Below are 18,961 nucleotides of genomic sequence, written 5' to 3'. Positions count from 1 at the left end.
GTGGTGCAAAATTGAGAATCCAATTGAAAACTAATTGGATTTTCTCTAAACTTTGACTTTTAATATATATATATATATATATAGACTAGTGTGTAATCAGATACGATTCAAATTATATATATATATATATATATATGATTTAGAATTTAATTGGATTTAGATTTTAGACTATTCGGTTTTTGCACCTAATAATTCAATTGCAACAAAAATTAAAAAATTAAATGGACACATGGCCTAAAATTAGACATTAATTAAAATCTAATTTATAATCTAATTAAATTTGGACTCTTTGATTTTTACATTCGATAATTCACTTGGCACAAAAATTAAAAATTAGATAGGACACATAGTGCACAATGGACTCCGATTAAAATTCAATTTGGATTCTAATCTTTAAGTAATGTTACATCACTTAATAACTTGTTATTGAATTCATATTTTGAAAATCCAACTGTTGAATTACATATTTGATATGTTTTTAACATGTATGTAAATTTTGATGCCAATCGGATGTAATTTACCATTCGATTTATAAACTCATCTTTTATACATTATTTTAAAGTACAAAAACTTGAATTTAGACAATTGATTGGTGACATGACTATTGATCTTTAATCACCTTGAAATTTTGCAAACATGGAAAATATACAAAGATAATGTGATATAGTTGTAAATTTGTCAAAATTCACATTTAATTAAAAAATATTGAGTGGTGTAACATTGCTTAAAGTTACATTAGGTATAACTTGAACCAAACCCTATATATATATATATATATATATATATATATATTATCAAATTATTCTAAAGCTAGTTAACATTCCTTATTAGGTATTATTTACCATGATCGTCATGCGGGTTATTTTCTCCCTATTGAACCTATATTTAATTCTCAAAATCTTTTTATTTTTTTGCTCTAGGATAGAATTCTAATTTACCCAATCTAAATATATATGTGTAAAAAGCTCTCTCCTAAAAACTTAAACTCTGTCCCTTGCCAAAGTGACCATCATGCCAAGAGTGCGCAGTGACACTCTCAAAGTCTTGAAAACTTGTTTCTTAGGACCTACCAAACCCTGATGTCTAATTTCTAAAAAATTAGAGCCCTAGGAAAGAGGCAATGGGGGTTAATGAGCTGGTGCAGCAAGCTGCATTGGCTGAACAAAATGCCATTTCGAAGTTTGCTCATGCTAGTGCACTTGATAAGGTGTCTTCGGGTAGATGGCGATCGAAGCAACCGGCCCCTTATCAGGGTGATGTTGAGGCAATTAGGTCACCTGAAAGGGAGAGTGGCTTTCAGTCTAAGAACTTTGGCACCAGTGGCGGTGGTGGTGGCGGCTATGATAGTGTGGATGTTGCGAGTGGGAGAGAATATCATGATGCTACATTGGCGAGACAAGCTGAAAGTGGTCTGAATATTGAGGATGGGGTTCAGGTTGGTAGGAAGGAGTTGCCGGATTATGAAAGAGCTGGACCTACCAAAGTATCTTTCTCTTACATACCTACTTTTATATGAGAGAAGGGAGTACAATTATTAGATACTCCTGAGTAAAGCATGCTACTTCCTCATATCACATGAACAATAGAGTACTCCCATGTATAATTATTAATAACATACCACTCTCTCCTCTCACATAAATAATGTCACTAATCAAAGTAATTTAAATATTTCATCTATTAGGTTGTCAACATTTTGTGATAAACTTTATGATAGTTATAGCATTTTTCTTCCTCTTTTACACCGTCTTTTTGTCTTCTGCTAAGAAAGGACAAGAAAGAAGAACTTGTCCTTGTACCACAAAGACTCCCTGCTACCTTTTGCTGTAAATGCTACAAAAATAACACCAATAATACGGTTAAAGTTGTTCTGGTGTTCTATGTGTTTTGGAAGTACTTAATTTTCTCTCTCTCTCTTCTATTTTGGTAAGGGGAATAAAATAGAAGTACTTAATTCTTTCTGGTAAATAGTGGGGAGGAGAAGGTGGAGTAGCCATATGTGCAAGTGTGAGTGAATAAAGTTGTACAAGTTGTACCAACTTCGTCGACTATTTAGATTCACAATTTAAAACCTTTTCTCTATCCACTCTATTTAAATGTCTCATCCTGTGCTCTCTTGCCGTCAATCACAATCCTCACATTTTTTTTAAAGGGTGTTCATCGATGGTTTTAGGAAAGCAAGGTCAATGCAGATTTCAGGAGTCAAGTTCTTCGGGCATTCTACAATGTTGATCTAAGTTTTGAAGATTTAATTTCTGAGCCCAAAAAAGAAAACGTCTGAAGTACCATTTGACAAGAGCTGGATTCCTTCTGGTAAGCATTTTTTTCAAAGCCTTAGGTGTTAAATTCATCAATTTTCAATTTAAAAGGTTTGTTTTTCATCGACGAACTATTATATAAAGATTTTTTTTTTCTTTTTTGTTCCCTAAACCATTAAAAAATTTTAAAAGTTCATACACAAAAAATGAACTTTTTAAAATCAAAGGATGAAAAGCCAGATTCATGCAAACTTTTTTGATGAAAACAATATTTAGGCCATTTTCAAAAGTATAAAATTAAATCCTAAAATTTATAAAAATAGCAATTTAACTCTATGTATCTATTTATTTCGTCTGAAAACCTTATTTTAAATATAGTTTCCAAGTTTTTCAATTTTTGGTAATATCAGAAAATATGGGTAAAAGAAGAACTAACGTTTGGTCATTAGAAAACACTAATTAAATCATGGGTTATTTTCAAAAGAATTTTTCCTGCCTTTATTTTCTGGAAAAGAATATGATTAATTCTCATAGTTACCCTATCATGTTTTAGTTTATACAAAAAGTTACTAATTTTCTACGTGTACCAAATACAAAAAACACTTTCTAGCTCATTTTTAAGGTTACTACCAAACACACGAAAATAAGACAATTTTCTATAAAAAATGTCTTTTTGAAAAATGACTTATTTTCAAAAAAAAAAAAAAAAATCGTCAAAACAAAAATAGTATGATCAGAAGGTTTGATTTGTTAAAAATGATAAGATTGGATAAAAGGGGGGAAAAAAACTCTCTTTTTGTGGTTATCCAATAGAGGTATCAAGCTACTAGCTATTACTTCTCTAAAACCGTATTGAACAATACCAATTTCCTCTCTCTCAACCTTAAATTTCATGGGTCTTTCACCAATAATTCTCATCAAGTCATCTGTCAAAAAAAACTCTTCTTCTCCTTTGGGGGGGATCTTTCATTCTAAAAAGTGGTTTGAAAAGTTTCTCGTCTTGTCATGTGTACAAGTCTCATCCCTTCAATGCTGGTTGGGAAGCAAGGAACTTTGTGATTTTGGTTTCTCCCTTACAGATTTATTTTTCTTTTTTGAAAACAAAATCCCTCTTTTTTTATTCTGCTTTTGGAGAATTAAACTAGGATACTATGTTTTTATTTCTGAATAAAAGGACAATTGTATTTTTGTAATTAGGAGTTAGGGAGCTTTGGTGTCTTTGTCATTTATGAAAAGGAAGGTTTTCTAAGAAATTTGTGTTTAATTAATAAAATATAAAGATAGTTACATAATAAACTCCCAAGTTTGATATTGTTTCATAGAGTAGAATTCAAAATGTTACAATTGGATAATTTTATGAGTATATATCAATTAAAATATCAGAATTCACATGAGCTATGGGATTTATCATCTAGCTATTAAAAATCATTTGGGAATCTTCGAATTTTGAATTTAGAAAAAAATAATAAAAAATGGATTATTTACGAGTAAACGACCCCTAACAAATAAACATAAAATAACAAATATGCTATTTCTTCTTAGGATTCTCTTTGATTAAAATATCGCTTAGTATTCATATAAATGAATTATTATTATTATTCACATTGGTTTCAATTACTCAAGTGAACGTGTGTGCATGTGTGCATTGCTTACAAAGTAATTAGATAAAAAAACGATTCATTAATTATTATTTACATAAATGTAGTATACATTTTTTTGGCACAAGATTTACCTCCAAACTAGTTTAATTAGAGAAAAATTATTTCAACCCATAATGTGACCATTCAAATGAGCATTCACACATACTTTTTGCCACATGACCTATTATTTAGTCATACAACTTGTTTAAATAATTTAATAAGTCATGCGATTTAATATATGATGATGCTCTAATCAATCACCACATAATGGGTTGAAAAAAAACTGTTCATTTTTTTTAAGTCAAGGGAGAGCCATTAGTTAAATTTTGTAATATAAAACTTAGGTATAAATGTATAGTACCTTAGGTGCAATACATTAGGTTTCTAAATTAAATTCAAACATCTAATTGCATAGGCAATAAAATATAAATAATGTTATCTTTGTCAAGAATAGTTAAAATCAATGCAATTGAGTGTTTGAAGCCAATATAATGTATTGCAGTTAAATTTTATCCAACTTATATATATATATATATATATATATATATAAATAGAGTAGAGAGAGGGATTTTTAGAAGCCAAGGTGGGCAAATTGGGCGGAGGTGTAAAATTGATATGAAGTTTTGCTGTGATCCTAGCTTTATTGCTATTTTAAACTTTCCAATATTGCACTTAATCATAAGTAGCATGTAGCCCGCACTATGTGTGGCTGCAATTCTATGTACACTATGATTTGTAGATCCTTCCTTTACCTCAAAAAAATAAAAATTGTAGATCATATGTTTAGGTATAGTATTTTAATATTTTTAGGATTTATTTATTTATTTTACAACTCTTTTTATTGTAGCTTATATTTAACTTAAACCATGATAATTTCATGTAATTTTTTGTTAGCACTTATTTTAAATGTTCTATCATACAATTTTAAAGAGGTGTTTTGATCCTAATTAACTTGCATATACTTACGATTTAGTCAATAACAAATATTTATCATTTTTTGGGTACTAAAATGAAACATTTCAGTTGCGCACATAGTGCTTCTAGCATATTACATAGTCCATAAAATGCCACATTCTCCCAAGATCAACCTTAAGTTGGGTTAGTTTAGATCATTGTTATGTATGAAAAAAAAAATGATTTGATTAAGTGTATGATTGGTTTTTTATTTGATTCATTTAGTATTGGACTCTTACGTTTTTCCAATGAATTTAGCTTAGAAAAAAAATTAAAATTCTTTAATTGGACATGAAGCGTAAAATTGGACCTCAATTGAAATTTAATTTAGAATCTAATTGAATTTTCTCTCAAAAGCTTTAAATATATACTAGTGTATAACTCGTACATATGCACGATGCAATTAAAAACAATCACAATTACACACATACAAATAGGAGTCCAAATTATACTTTGTGTAAGAATTACACAATTTTTAAGTCATATATGAGTCTCTCTCTCTCTCTCTCTCTCTTTAATTTCTTTTTTAAAATATATACATGAGTTTACTCTCTCTTTTTTTATTGAATATTTTATAGTTTATTTATATTAGACTCTTCGTCTTTTGCATAATATTAACTTACCTAAAACTTAAATTAAAAAAACATAGATAAGATACTTAGCACTAAATTAGACAACAATTGAAATCCAATTTAAAGTGTAATTGAATATTCTCTTAGCTTTGACTTTACTATTATATATATATATATATATATAGATAGATAGATAGATAGATACAGATTATAACACATTATTCTCAAACTAGTTAACATTCCTTGTTATGTATTATTTTCCATGATCGTCATGCGGGATATATTCTCCCTATTAAACTTATATTTAATTCTCAAAATCCTTTTTTTTTTGCTCTAGGATAGAATTCTATTATACCAGATCTAAATATATATATGTGTAAAAAGGTCTCTCCTAAAAACTTGAATTTTGTCCATTGTCAAAGTGACTATCATGCCAAGAGTGCGCAATGACACTCTCAAAATCTTGAAAACTTGTTTCTTAGGACCTACCAAACCCTAATGTCTAATTTCTAAAAAATTTAAACATGTCATGAGTAAAATTCGTAGGAGTTTTAAATTCTCAAGCATTAAAATTCTTACCAACCGAACATATACCGTAAGAGAAGTCACAATATGAGAGAATATGAAGCAAACCAAAATTGAGTTAGTGTATTGCATATATTTACATTCAAATTTAATTATTAGACTCAGAATGTATATGATTCATTAAAGGAAAATTTATTGAGAGATGCTTAAACTCTTAACTTCTCTCAAGATATTGATTCCTAAAGAATTAGAGAGAGGCCGGTCAGTCTAGACACGGTGATGGACATTCGATTTTCATTCAAAATTGGCTTGGTCTCCCTTTCTAAATTAGGGAGGCAATTCATGCTATAGGTCAGATTTGCGTCGTAATGAAATATGAGTATTTAATTATACGGAAAAGTTAACGGCTGCTTCTTAAACTCTTGTTTTGGTTTATTTGTTTGTTTTTTCCTTCGTGCTTAAACAAATGTGGTGGGTAATTCAAACCTAATTCTCTTCTTGGAGTAACAAGACTCTTAACATTTGAAGTTAGTTTTACTCTTAGGGCTAGAAGGATGAGCAACTGACCACCAAGAAAACTAAGGAAGGCAGCAATGTGACCGTGCTTTTGGAATGCTATCTTAGTGACTAGGGATTAGAATTTATAAACCAAAATCTTGTTATTCTCTGTTTATTTGCAGTAATTTCTTGGTCAAACCTTCGTGAGGCTGATGGATCTAGTGATACCCATAGAAAGCAATGTTGACCAGTTGCAAGAATTAGACATCGAGAAGTTAGAGAAATTAAAGGAAACATTTCAAGGGATGGAGGACCATGGCACACATAGATTGATGGCTGTTAAATTATATAAAGCTATAGAAAATGATGACGTTGGCGGTTTCATTTTTAACTTGGAACAAGTTGAACAAGTGAGTGCATCAGGGAATTCAGTGCTTCACAAGGCAGCAAGTTTTGGAAGCATAAAGATAGCTAAGCTCATCGTTGATCACTTCCCCTTCCTTCTTACCAGGAGAAATGTTTTAGGTGATACTGCACTTCACGTCGCAGTCAAAGCTAGAAAGTTGGATGTGGCAACCAAAGATAGCAAATTTATCGACGTAATGGAAGTCCTCATTGATGCTAATGTTAATGACCGTGAACAGTTATTAGAAATGAAGAACAACGTTGGAAACACTGCCCTGCATGAAGCTGTCATAGCTCAGTGTGTTGATGCTGTGCAATGTTTATTTTCGCAAAATAAAAAAGTGTCATACTATTTGAATGACGGAGGTGAATCTCCATTATGTCTAGCCATTGAAACTGGAAATATAGAAATTCTTGAACATCTGTTAAAAGCTCCATATAAAAATGGCGGGCTGATTGAAAGGCCTCGGAAAGAGTCACCTGTTCATGCTGCCATCTTCATGAAAAGACGAGGTACTATTAGCCCCAACTTCCTACCATTCTATTTTAAGTACTTTTTAATTTTATTCATTTTTTAAAATAATTGGTTTTTGAACTTAGATATGTTGGAAAAAATATTCAAGAAGAATGAACATCTATTCCACATAAGAGATGAAAAGGGGAAGATGCCATTGCATTATGCAGCATCCAAAGGTTACATAGATGGCGTTCGATTCCTGTTAACAAAATTTAAACAACATGCCTTTGAAAGGAGTAAAAATGGTGACTTTCCTATTCATGCTGCATGCAAAAGAGGCCATACAAAGGTAGTCAAAGAGTTTCTTCAACAACAGTGGCTTTATCCAACAGAATTACTCAACAAAAAGAGCCAGAATATTCTTCATGTTGCTGCTGAGAATGGAAAAAACGATGTGGTAAAAGCCATACTGGGTGACTCAAAACTTGAGGAGCTTATAAACGCAGTAGACGAGAAAGGAAACACAGCTTTGCATTTGGCGTCACAGAAGCTTCGTTCTAAAGTCATATGTACTCTCACGTGGGATAAGAGAGTTGATTTAAAACGCAGAAACAAGGAAGGCCTGACTGCTATTGATATTGCTTCAAGTAATCGAAACGATTTGAAAGCTACGCAGGTATGTACTCTAATTAGTGGTAATTGCATCATGTTAATTAGAATATATTAGCACCATGGTCATAGTGGTTTTGTTGTATCATGAAATACGTAGTTTTAGGGTTACCATATTATTCTTAATGTGGTTTGGTTATATATATATATATATATATAATAAACTTTAAAATAGAAAATATGTAGTCATTCGGGCTTTCTTTTGTGGACATGGACTATCATTCCAAACCAAGTTAATTTTATTTTTTCAACTCTCTCTCACTCTCTCTTTACACCATTTTATTTTATTTTCATTCCATTTTAACATGGTATCAAAATCACAAATATGTGGTCTTTAGTAATCTCCTCAAGTTGTGAAATTTTTTTTTGTATTCAAGTGTTTCTTGGATGCTTTCTTTTCCTTAGCAGCACCCTAAAATCCTTTTAAGACCACAGTTGCACATCCCTGGCAGATCCAGTCATATTGTTATTAACATTATAGCCCACACACAAGGTCTAAATCCATGGGGATCCATCTATATTTAATCTGTTTAGATATGCATTCATGTCCTTTCATAATCACCGGTTTATCATCGCTCACACATTAATGCACAGTCGCAGTTTCAATTACAAGCTTCCTTGTGGCCACATCTACAGCATCCTGCTTTGAAGACACCTTTTATGTCTCACATGCATTTAGAGAAATTTCTACCATTATGTTGTCTTCGCATTCTCAATGTTATCTTTGCCCAAGCAGCATACAAAGCACTCTTTGTTGCCATTTCAGCACGCCTCCGACAAAACGGAGTCTTTCATGTGCATCACAAGCTTCTTCCTCTTCAACCGTAAACTTTTTTTTTTTTTTTTCATGGATTTCTTGGTGGTTCCTAATTCATTTGAAGGTTTTAAAATACCTTCATCGCATTGAAGATTTCCCTTCCAAACTTGAGTTTTTGACAAGTTTTCATTGACGCATATTTTAAGAGAAAAATTGTTTAATATTCAGAAATTACTACTCAATCCTTTGTCTCAAATACTGAAATTTTAGATGTTAAACCCTTTGGCTAAGGCTCAAAGATTCACTAAAATCTCTCCTTACTACGACAACAATCATGGAATGTACATTTTCATTCATGAAACTTGTCATAAGAATTATTTCTTTTGTAATGTTAATTTGTTTGTTTATACTTTTATTTTATAGAGTAAAATACTATTTTAATTCTTATACTTTACCAAAAGTGTGTTTTTGTTTCTAAACTTTGAAAAGTTTATTTTCCATACCTAAACTATTAAAAAGTTCATATTTCGTCTTTAAATTATTGGAAAATATATCACTTTTTGACTTTGAACTTTTTTTTTTTAATCTTTAAAATATTGAAAAAAAAAAAGTTCTTTTTTATTTCTATTTTTGTCGTTTAAATTATTGGAAAAATATATCACTTTTTGACTTTGAACTTTTTTTTTTTTTAATCTTTAAAATATTGAAAAAAAAAGTTCTTTTTTATTCCTATTTTTGTGGGTAAAAAAAAAAAAAAAACTTTTTGCAAAATTTAAGGATAAAAAAAAAAATATATATATATTTTTTTAAGTTTAAGGACGACAAATAAACTTTTAGTAAATTTTAAGGACCAAAATAATATTTTATCTTATTTTCTACATTCTTAATATTATAAAGCATCAAAATTTGCTTAAAATTATTTATATATTTTGGATATTATTTAATAAATATTATGAGTTATCATATATTTATTAAATATATTTTAAAATTTTAAAATTATCAATTAAATTGCTTATGATATCACTGGTTCACCTATTGTTTCAACTTTAGTTAGACCAGAAAAATGATAACTACTCTCTTTTTCAGTTCTTTGACTAGTACAATTGTTAAAATCATAAATTTTCATGTTTTTTTTTTTTTAAGTTTATTTGTTAAAAAAATTGTTAAATTTGTCACTTATTATTGATTCTCATATGGGTTCACCATTAAGACCACTTTATTGTCTATCATTAACAATCTAACACACTAGTAGTTGTGTAAAAAGTTTAGGAGTAAAATTGTTGACTAGTATAGTTTTTAAAACCATGAGCTTTTTCATGTTTTTTTTTTTTTTTTTAAGTTAAATTGTTGCCACTTATTATTGATTCTCATTATCATATAGATTCACCATTAAGACCACTTTATTGCCTATCATTAAAAATTTAACACCCTAGTAGCTATGGAAAAAAGTTTATAAGAAAAATTGTGTCTCTTGACTATATTTATTTATAAATAAATTAATTAAAAAAAAAAATTTTGTTATTAGTGCCAAGGACTTGGATTTCAAAATTTCAAAATTTCATGCAGGACTTAACACTTTGGATCTTAAGTTCAGCTGACACACCCTACAGTGAAAAGGGAAAGAAGATTAGCTTGAAACAAGAAAGAGAACCACCAAAATTGGAGCAAATTCAGAACCTGATCAACGTAATTTTGGTGATAGCAGTGCTAGTGGCCACCGTGACCTTTTCTGCTGCCTTAACTGTTCCGGGTCGTCTCAACCGCTCTGATGCGGTACATAGATTGGCTTTCCAGGTTTTCATTATCTGTGATTCCATAGCTATGTATTTCTCCATGACAGGGGCTTTCGTCCTCATATGGGCATTAGTAGCCAGTGACAGGGAAAAGTTCGCCATTAATTTCGCTTTAATTGTACTGATAGTAGCTATTTTCGCGATGTCCATGGCATTCATGGCCGTTGTATACATAGCCCTGAGTAATATTCCTTGGATTTCGTATTCTCTTTTGGCTGGGGGAATCTACTACCTTCTCACTTTCAGCTTCATTTTCACTTCCTTGATGTTCCCAAAATTTAGGACTTCCAATCGTATCTTATATTTCATTTGTCACTATCTCGTTCCATACAAGCTTTTTTGGGTCCGAATTTGGGAACGAGTCCCTTTAACATAATGTTCTACTGATGCTTTTATTCGCCCAACGTTGGGAACAAGTAGATGATAGCAAAGCAAGAGTCTCAGCCAGAGAGAGAAGATTTGCAGGAGGAAGGCCGCATAAGGGAGGACTAGCTCATTTCAAATATACATAATGGTCGTTCATATATATTGTGATCAATCTCAAGCCACTTCTCAAATAATAAAAGCTTCTGGGACTTCTCAAATATGGAAGGGTTGTGATTGTAATAAGATGTTTGGACATTAACAAGCATCATATCCTATGGATTGTAATATTTTAGATGTTTGGACTTTACCAAGCACCATTTCCTATAGTAGAAGGTATCTTTATGATAACATGTAAATGAGAGTGGGGTAAGTTATACGACATACAACACTCTTATAAGTTATTATGGTTTCTTAGTGGAGTTTATGGTGCATGTGTTTTTCTTATTCATTTGTGAGATTAATTGTCCTCTAAAGTTTTTATTATATTTTTTCTATTTCTAGTAAGAAATTATAAGAGATCCTATTTGAGATTCAATTAATCTATCTCTCTCTCTCTCTCAACCACCCCTAATGTTTAGGCTAATATCAAGCACTACCCAAAATTTTCCAAAATATCCAATTTTCCCATTAGGCACAAACTGCACTTGACACTATTTGAAAGTTTCCCTACTCCTCCAAGTCTTCTTCTACTTCCTTCTCCATCTCTAACTATTATTTATCTACTATTACTATCTAGACACTCACTTGTGCATATAATTGTCACAATAGAGTCATTGTGAGATTACATTATGGCAAATAACCTAGTTACAAATTAGTTTTTGAGAAAAGGAGCATAAACAGTGTACATCTTGCAGTATTGTCATTGCTTTGTGGGATTGTGTGATCATTGCTTTGCAAGATTGTCGTGAGATTACATTATGGCAAATAACCTATCTACAAATTAGGTTAAAATTTTCATAATTAGTCAAATTTAAGTTAAACTTTCCATACAACCAATTTTTCATCTGTTTTATGGATTTTTGTGCTTATTTTGTTCGATTTAAATATGATCTTTGTGATCAACCAACCATTTAAAGGGAATTTAAACATTTTTTTTTGTTTGTGTGAAAATTAATTGATTAGATCAGAATGTTGGATTTTCTTGTTAGAGTTGGTCAAACCTCACATTTTGCTACAAAACTGTCGATTTTATCCTAGTTTAACCATTTTTTGCTATTTGAGATGTTTGAAAGGTTTTCATGACCCCAATTTGTTTTCCAATTGAAATTAGGGTTTTGTCATCTTTTTACATTTTAACAATAAGAAGAGTAAGATGAGGTAGCCACAATTGTCCCTTCTTTATCTGATATCTTGAAAAAGTAAAAGACATTGAACAAATTAAGAACAATGTTCACATTCATGTGACATTGTGGTTCACGCATGATATGTTTGGAATGATATTGCTTTTATTATAGCATGGGGTTGTCTGTGATCTATTTGCAAAATTGAGGGGAATAATTTTAATTTTGAATATTTTGGAGCAAATATGTGATTTCAAGGGCAAAATTGTACTTTTGAGATGAAATTAGTAATTTTGGGGTAAAGTTGTAAATTTTGTGTGATATCTATAATTTTAGGGCAATCAAGGCAAAATTATAGTTTTGGGAGGCTTGTGCTGGGTTTAATGCTTGATTGATGATTCTCAAGGGCACTTTTAGGAATTTTAAAATTAACCAAGGGTAATTTTGGTATTTTTTGGTTTCTTGGGAAAAAAATTGATATATAGATAAAGATATGGTGAATTTTAGTTAGCTTAACTGTTAATATATTTTGTCATCAAATAAGATATATATATATATATATATATATATATATATATATAACCGAAGACATTTAACTTTTTGTCGGCCTTATGAAAATTTCACCATATAAGCACATGAGACCTCACAATATTCTATGTCATAATTCTAATATATAATTTAATTTAATTTAGTTTTTATAAAGAATTGTTAAAAACTTCCTATATTTAATTAAATCAAATTTTAGAATTTTATCACATTATATTTTCTTTTGATTATATATATATTGAGAAAGTATTTTCTTTTGATTATAGAATCAATAGTTTCATATACAAATATAATCATAATAAATACCTATCAATAAGACAATAAGTACCATAATTATTAGACGTAAATGCACTTTTAGTCCCTACATTTTGCATCTCTTCCATTTTGGTCCCTACATTTTCATTTCACTATTTTTAGTCTCTAAATCAATTAACGCATTCCATTTTGGTCCTTACCGTTACTCACTTAACAGAAATTGTTGATGTGGCAAACGGAATACACTATTGACACATTAAATGCTGATGTGGCCAATAAAATAATATTAAAAATGCCACATCAGCATAAAATAATGATTAAAAAAGACACATAAGCATCCCATCAACTTTTGATTTTGAAAATTAATTTATCTATTTTAACAAAATAAAAAATGAAAAAAAAAAAACAAAATTAGAACCTAAAATACACATGAATTCAGATCCGGCCTCATCTTAAACATGAACAAGAAAGAACACAAAACCAAAATATTCAATCACATGAACACAAACCCAGAAAAAACTTCAACCCAAAACTTCCTTATCAAAAATCGGTTCCCCCAACCCTTCTAAAACATTCTCCAAGCCTCCTCTCTCTTCCAAAACTCAAAGCTTCCTCTCTCTCTCTTCCGAAAAACAGAGATCTCTCTCTTCCAAAACATGTTCATGGCCAAAAGCTTCAAGCTCTACCTCCTTGCTCATCGCCATCGCCATCGCCACAACTAGTTGTGGTGCTTTTTTTTTCTTTCTCTAACTGACCCATTGCCTTTATCTCTTGATTTTGCTCAAACCCAAACCCAAACCTAAACCCAAATGCCTCAAGCTCCTCACTCAGATCGGTGCTTTGCTCTCTTTGTGTGGCTCAGATCGACGTCTTTCTCTCTCGGTGGGTCTCTTTGTCTCAGACCGGTGTCTCTCCCTCCCCGATTCCCCTTTCTGCTTGCCCCTCCTTGTTTCCTCCCTTCTCCACAACCTTCCATAGTTTTGATCTAGGTTTAGAGAAAGGTTGAGATCGGTGTGGTGTTAGTTGTGAAACAAAAATCGGTGGTGTTGGTCAATGGTTGTGAAGCAGTGGTCAGTTGGGTCCGATGGTGGGTCGAAGGGTGGGTTTGTTGTTGGAGTGGGTCGTGGGGTGGGTTTGTTGATCGTTGATTGCTAGTTTTTAGATGTTTTGGTGTTCTTGTTGGAGATTAGTTTGTGTTTGTGTTTGGTTGACAAGAAAGGGTAAGAAAATCCTAGAAAATCTGAGTTTGTGTTCTTATATTTTATCTGGGTTTGTGTTCTTATTTTAATTTTAATTTTGCTTTGTGTTGGTATGGTTGAGTTGGGTTTGTGTTGGTATATGTGGATTGATTTTTTTTTGGATAATTTGGTTTATGTATATATACATAAATGAATTGATTTTGTTTGTACAATATTCATTTATGATTTTTCTGGGTTTGATTTTCTTGTGTTCTTATGTTTGATTTTCTGGGTTTGTATGATTTTTTTTGGGTTTGTGCTCTTCTGTCTTTTTGATGAAGAGGACGGCAGATCTAAATTCATGTATTTTAGGTTCTAATTTTGTTTTTTTTTTTTCATTTTTTTTTTGTTAAAATAGATCAATTAATTTTCAAAATCCAAAGTTGATGTGGATGCTTATGTGTCTTTTTTAATCATTATTTAATGCTGATGTGACATTTTTAATATTATTTTATTGGCCACGTTAGCATTTAATGTGCCAACAGTGCACTCCATTTGTCACATCAATAATTTCTGTTAAGTGAGTAACGGTAAGGACCAAAATGGAATGCGTTAATTGATTTAAGGACTAAAAGTGGTGAAATGAAAATATAGGGACCAAAATGGAAAAGATGCAGAATGTAGGGACTAAGATTGTGTTTGTTTTGGGTGAAAATCACTTCCGGAAATGCTTTTCTGTAAAATAGGTTGTTTGGTTGGTCCGGAAAATTGGGTCAAACGGAAATTATTTTCCGTTGACCGTAAAATAAGCCCTCTAATCCTGGAAAAGCATTTCCCTTTTTATTTTACCTTCAAATTACTTCCGGAACTCAGACACGCAAAGGGAGAAAGAGAGAGAGAAAGAACGACTCAACGGAACGGCAGAGAGAGAGAGAAAGAAGAGAGAGTAGGGAGAGTGAATCGGGTCTGATCGTCGCAGGACCGCGCCGATCACGATCTCGCCTTCGTGCCGATTGCGATCGCAACACCGCGCCGCGCCGCCGATCTCTCTCTTTCTTGATCTCCCTCTCCCTTTTGAACCGGGTCTGATCGTCGCAGCACCGCGTCGATCGTGATCTTGCGTTCGCACCGATCGCGATTGCAGCCTTCGCTTCGATCGTGATCGCAGCACCGCGCCGTGCGATCTCGCACCCAGATCTTACCCTTCGACTTCGTCAGCGAACCCAGAGCCCAGATCACGCATTCGACTTCGCCGAGATCGCACCCTAGGATCGCACCGAGACGGCACCGATCACACTAAGATCGCAAAGAAATGGTTGGGTTTTGATGAATTTGACCGGATTTGATGAATTTTTTTTTGTTGGGTTTTGTTTCTGTGTTTATCTATTGAGAAATGGGATTATATATTTGTTTGGGAGCTGAGAAAATGTGAGAAAATGTGAGGAAGAAGAAGAAAATGTGTTTTCTTTATTATTTTTAGCAATACAACCAAATACTAGAAAATATTTTCCAAAGCATTTTTTCCATAATGCAACCAAACACTTGAAAATATTTTCCTTTCCGGTAAATAGCATTTCCGGAAAATACTTATTTTTCGGAAAATATTTTACATAAACCAAACACAGCCTAAAAGTGCATTTACGTCTAATTATTAAATTGTAATATTGAAAAAAAGAAAGGTAGAATATCATTTTTGCTTTTGGGCCAATCTTCTCTGAGTAATTATAGAATACTCTTAAGATACTATAAATGCATACTCCCTCTTCTCACATAATAGTGGGTTCTGCTAATTAAATTCATGGTGCGATCCACAGTTCATGTGAGAGGGATGAATACGAATTTATAACACTCTTGAAGTATTCAATAATTTTCCGTCTTCTCTATGCATGAATTGTAGAGCAGAATGGCAACAAATCTCTTTGAATTTCTATAAATAGAGTTGGATTTTTGTGTGTGGTGAGGATGGCATAGAATCGGATCTATTTGTTGGAAATTTATACAATACTTTAGAAGTACAATAATATATTTTCTTCTCTTATATGAATAATGGATCCTATCATAAATTTTATTGTTATTCATATTAGAGGAGAGATTATGACATTATTATGCTCTGTATAATTTCCCCTATTCTTAAATGGACAACCATTATTAAAAGAGCAAATGTATATTGAAAATTTGAAACTGCTAATGAAACAATATTTTTATTCGTTTCTTTTTTATTAAAGCATTTTTGCATTTTTTTTATTCTAAAAAAAAAAAAAACATTTTTGCATTTTTTCCTCCTACTTAGTTTGCTTGCTGTGACGGCCATGCATGATCTGAAAAATATTTGCTTCGTATTGTAAATTGTAATGGTCCTAATGGATGCAAATTGTCCTCAGTCTTTTTTTTTTTTTTTTAAATATATATACAAGATAAAAATTCTACTCTAGCATAATTTAAATGTATATACGTGTGAAACTTGAACCTCGGCCCTTATCCTCCCACACTCCTCAATCACTTATATTTGTGAAATAACTCTATTTCGAAACAAAAAAGAGTTCTACATTTTGTTATGCTAATCATGAAGATAAGAATGGAAATCAACTACTGAGACTCTAATTTTTAAGATAAGATATACGATAGTTTATTTGAAGTTAAACACTAATATCTAAGTTTCAAGAATTTTAAAACGTTACTCCAATTAAAATTTTATGAAATTAGAAAAAATTATGTATATTCTGATTATCTACAATAAATCTGAATTTTTATATAATAAATAAAAATGTGGGGGTGCAATAGGGGATTGTAGGCAATGATCATTGTTAAAACTTACCCTTTGATTTGAGGATTTTTTATTTTTTATTTTATATAAGATAGAATTTTTACTCTAGCCTAATCTAAGTGTATGTGTGTGTGAAACTCCCTCCTGGAGACTTGAACCCTGACCCTTGTCCCCCACACCCCATAAACATTTATATTTATGGAGTGACCACCACACCAAGGGTACGTGGCGGTGATTTGAGGAATTATATCCTAACAATTAATAAAATAAAAAATAGCTTTCTCAAAAAAAAAAAAAAGAAGTAATTAATAAAGCTTAAGATGCAATTTGAGACAGAAAAAAAAAAACGCGGGGTACTGATTTGTAGGATTTTAGTTTAGAATTTATTTTTTCATTTTTTTAGGGAAAGAAGTTTATAAAAAATTTAAAATAAAATTTTAGTTTGAATAAAATTTAAATTTGGTAAAATTTAAATGATTACGCTTTACCTAAATTAAACTATTGTTAAATTTTATCTTTAATTTGAGGAAAAAAATTGTTCAAAGTTAGAGAGAAGTAGCCGTGTATTAGGAAAAATAATTTAAACCTAATAAATACAGTATCTATAAAGGTATAGTATTATATCAAAGAAAAAAGAAATAGCGGTCAATTAGGGAAAAGGAAAAAATAAGTTGATATCGTCGACTATTAAGCTTTTGAATTGATAAGATTGTTGTGAAAAAACTGATTAAAAAAAAAAAACCTAAATTGCTGTTTTTATTATTAAAAAAAAAAAAAAAAAAAAAAAAAAACTACTTGTAATTTGGTAGAACCACTTTTATTATATAGTAAATGATATAATATGATATACATAAATAAGTATAAATTATACTTTTTTTTTTCTACAAATCTTTTTCATTACATCTAGGAAAGTGTTTATATGTTACGAGTTATAGAGCAAATAGTGTGTATGTATATATATATATATATATATATATGTATATATATATTTATATATATATATATATATATGGCATAAATGCATTTTTAGTCCCTACATTTTGGTTTTTTTCTATTATGGTCCCAACATTTTAATTTTACCACTTTTAGTCCCTAAATCAATTAACGCGTGTTATTTTCGTCCTTTCCGTCAGTCAACAGATGGAAATATCTGAGATGGTTGATGGAGGAATTAAAATATTATAAAAAAATCTATTGTAGCACTCATCATCCATGCCACATGGGTTTCCCGTCCCTTTAGAAATTTATTAATCAATTTTAACAAAATAAAAAAAGAAAAAACAGAATTAAAAACAATAAAATACATAAATTTAGATCTAATTCATTTTGAACAAGAACACACAAGAACATGATCACAGCTTTACACATCAACACAAAAACATAAGAGCACAAACCCAGAACCAAACACAAACTCAAATTTAAAAACACAAAGAACACAATAACAAACCTAAACTATTTACTCTCAAAATAAATGCCACGTCAAATCCAGAAAATCATACAAACCAAAAAATCATACAAACCCATCAAGAACACACAAGAGCACAACAAACCCAAAAAAATCATACAAACCCAAAAATCAAAGACAGAAAAATCATAAAAGAATATTGTACCCAAAAAAAAAAAAAAAATCAATCCATATATATACACAAACCAAATTATCCAAAAGAAAAAATAGATTTAAATCCGAAAATTAAATCAATACAATCATTAACAAAATACCCACAAAATTGAACAAACCTAGTTCAATCTCTCAACCATACCAACACAAACCCAGCTCAACCATACCAACACAAAGCAAAACATCTTGGCCTCTCTTTAAACCCACCAATGGATCTAGCTGATCCAGACCTAGAAAACCCAGATCTACCCACCACCTGCGACAAAAAAAAAAAAAAAACTAAACCAACACCATTGATCTGACCCAGCCACCACAATCTCCACCTCCACCAATCTAGCGCAGCCATCAAACCTAACCAACCTAACCTTTTCTCTCCACCTGCACCGATCTGGCATAGCCATCAAACCTAACCAACCCAATCTGGGTGTG

The 18,961-nt window shown here is 31.2% G+C and overlaps 1 protein-coding gene across 1 annotated transcript; it reads left to right on the top strand.

Annotated features, from left to right (window-relative positions):
* The first annotated feature begins 2,069 nt into the window (after positions 1-2,069).
* Positions 2,070-11,335, top strand: LOC115993068 (protein ACCELERATED CELL DEATH 6-like). Its single transcript, XM_031117349.1, has 4 exons — positions 2,070-2,310; positions 6,627-7,362; positions 7,450-7,982; positions 10,299-11,335. Exons 2-4 carry the CDS (start codon positions 6,657-6,659, stop codon positions 10,899-10,901), a joined length of 1,842 nt encoding a protein of 613 aa, XP_030973209.1. The 5' UTR covers positions 2,070-2,310; positions 6,627-6,656; the 3' UTR covers positions 10,902-11,335.
* Positions 11,336-18,961: the final 7,626 nt, after the last annotated feature.

This window comes from Quercus lobata, chromosome 5 (genome assembly GCF_001633185.2).
Source record: "Quercus lobata isolate SW786 chromosome 5, ValleyOak3.0 Primary Assembly, whole genome shotgun sequence".
Lineage (NCBI taxonomy): Eukaryota > Viridiplantae > Streptophyta > Magnoliopsida > Fagales > Fagaceae > Quercus > Quercus lobata.
This window is presented reverse-complemented; position numbering and strand designations above follow the sequence as displayed.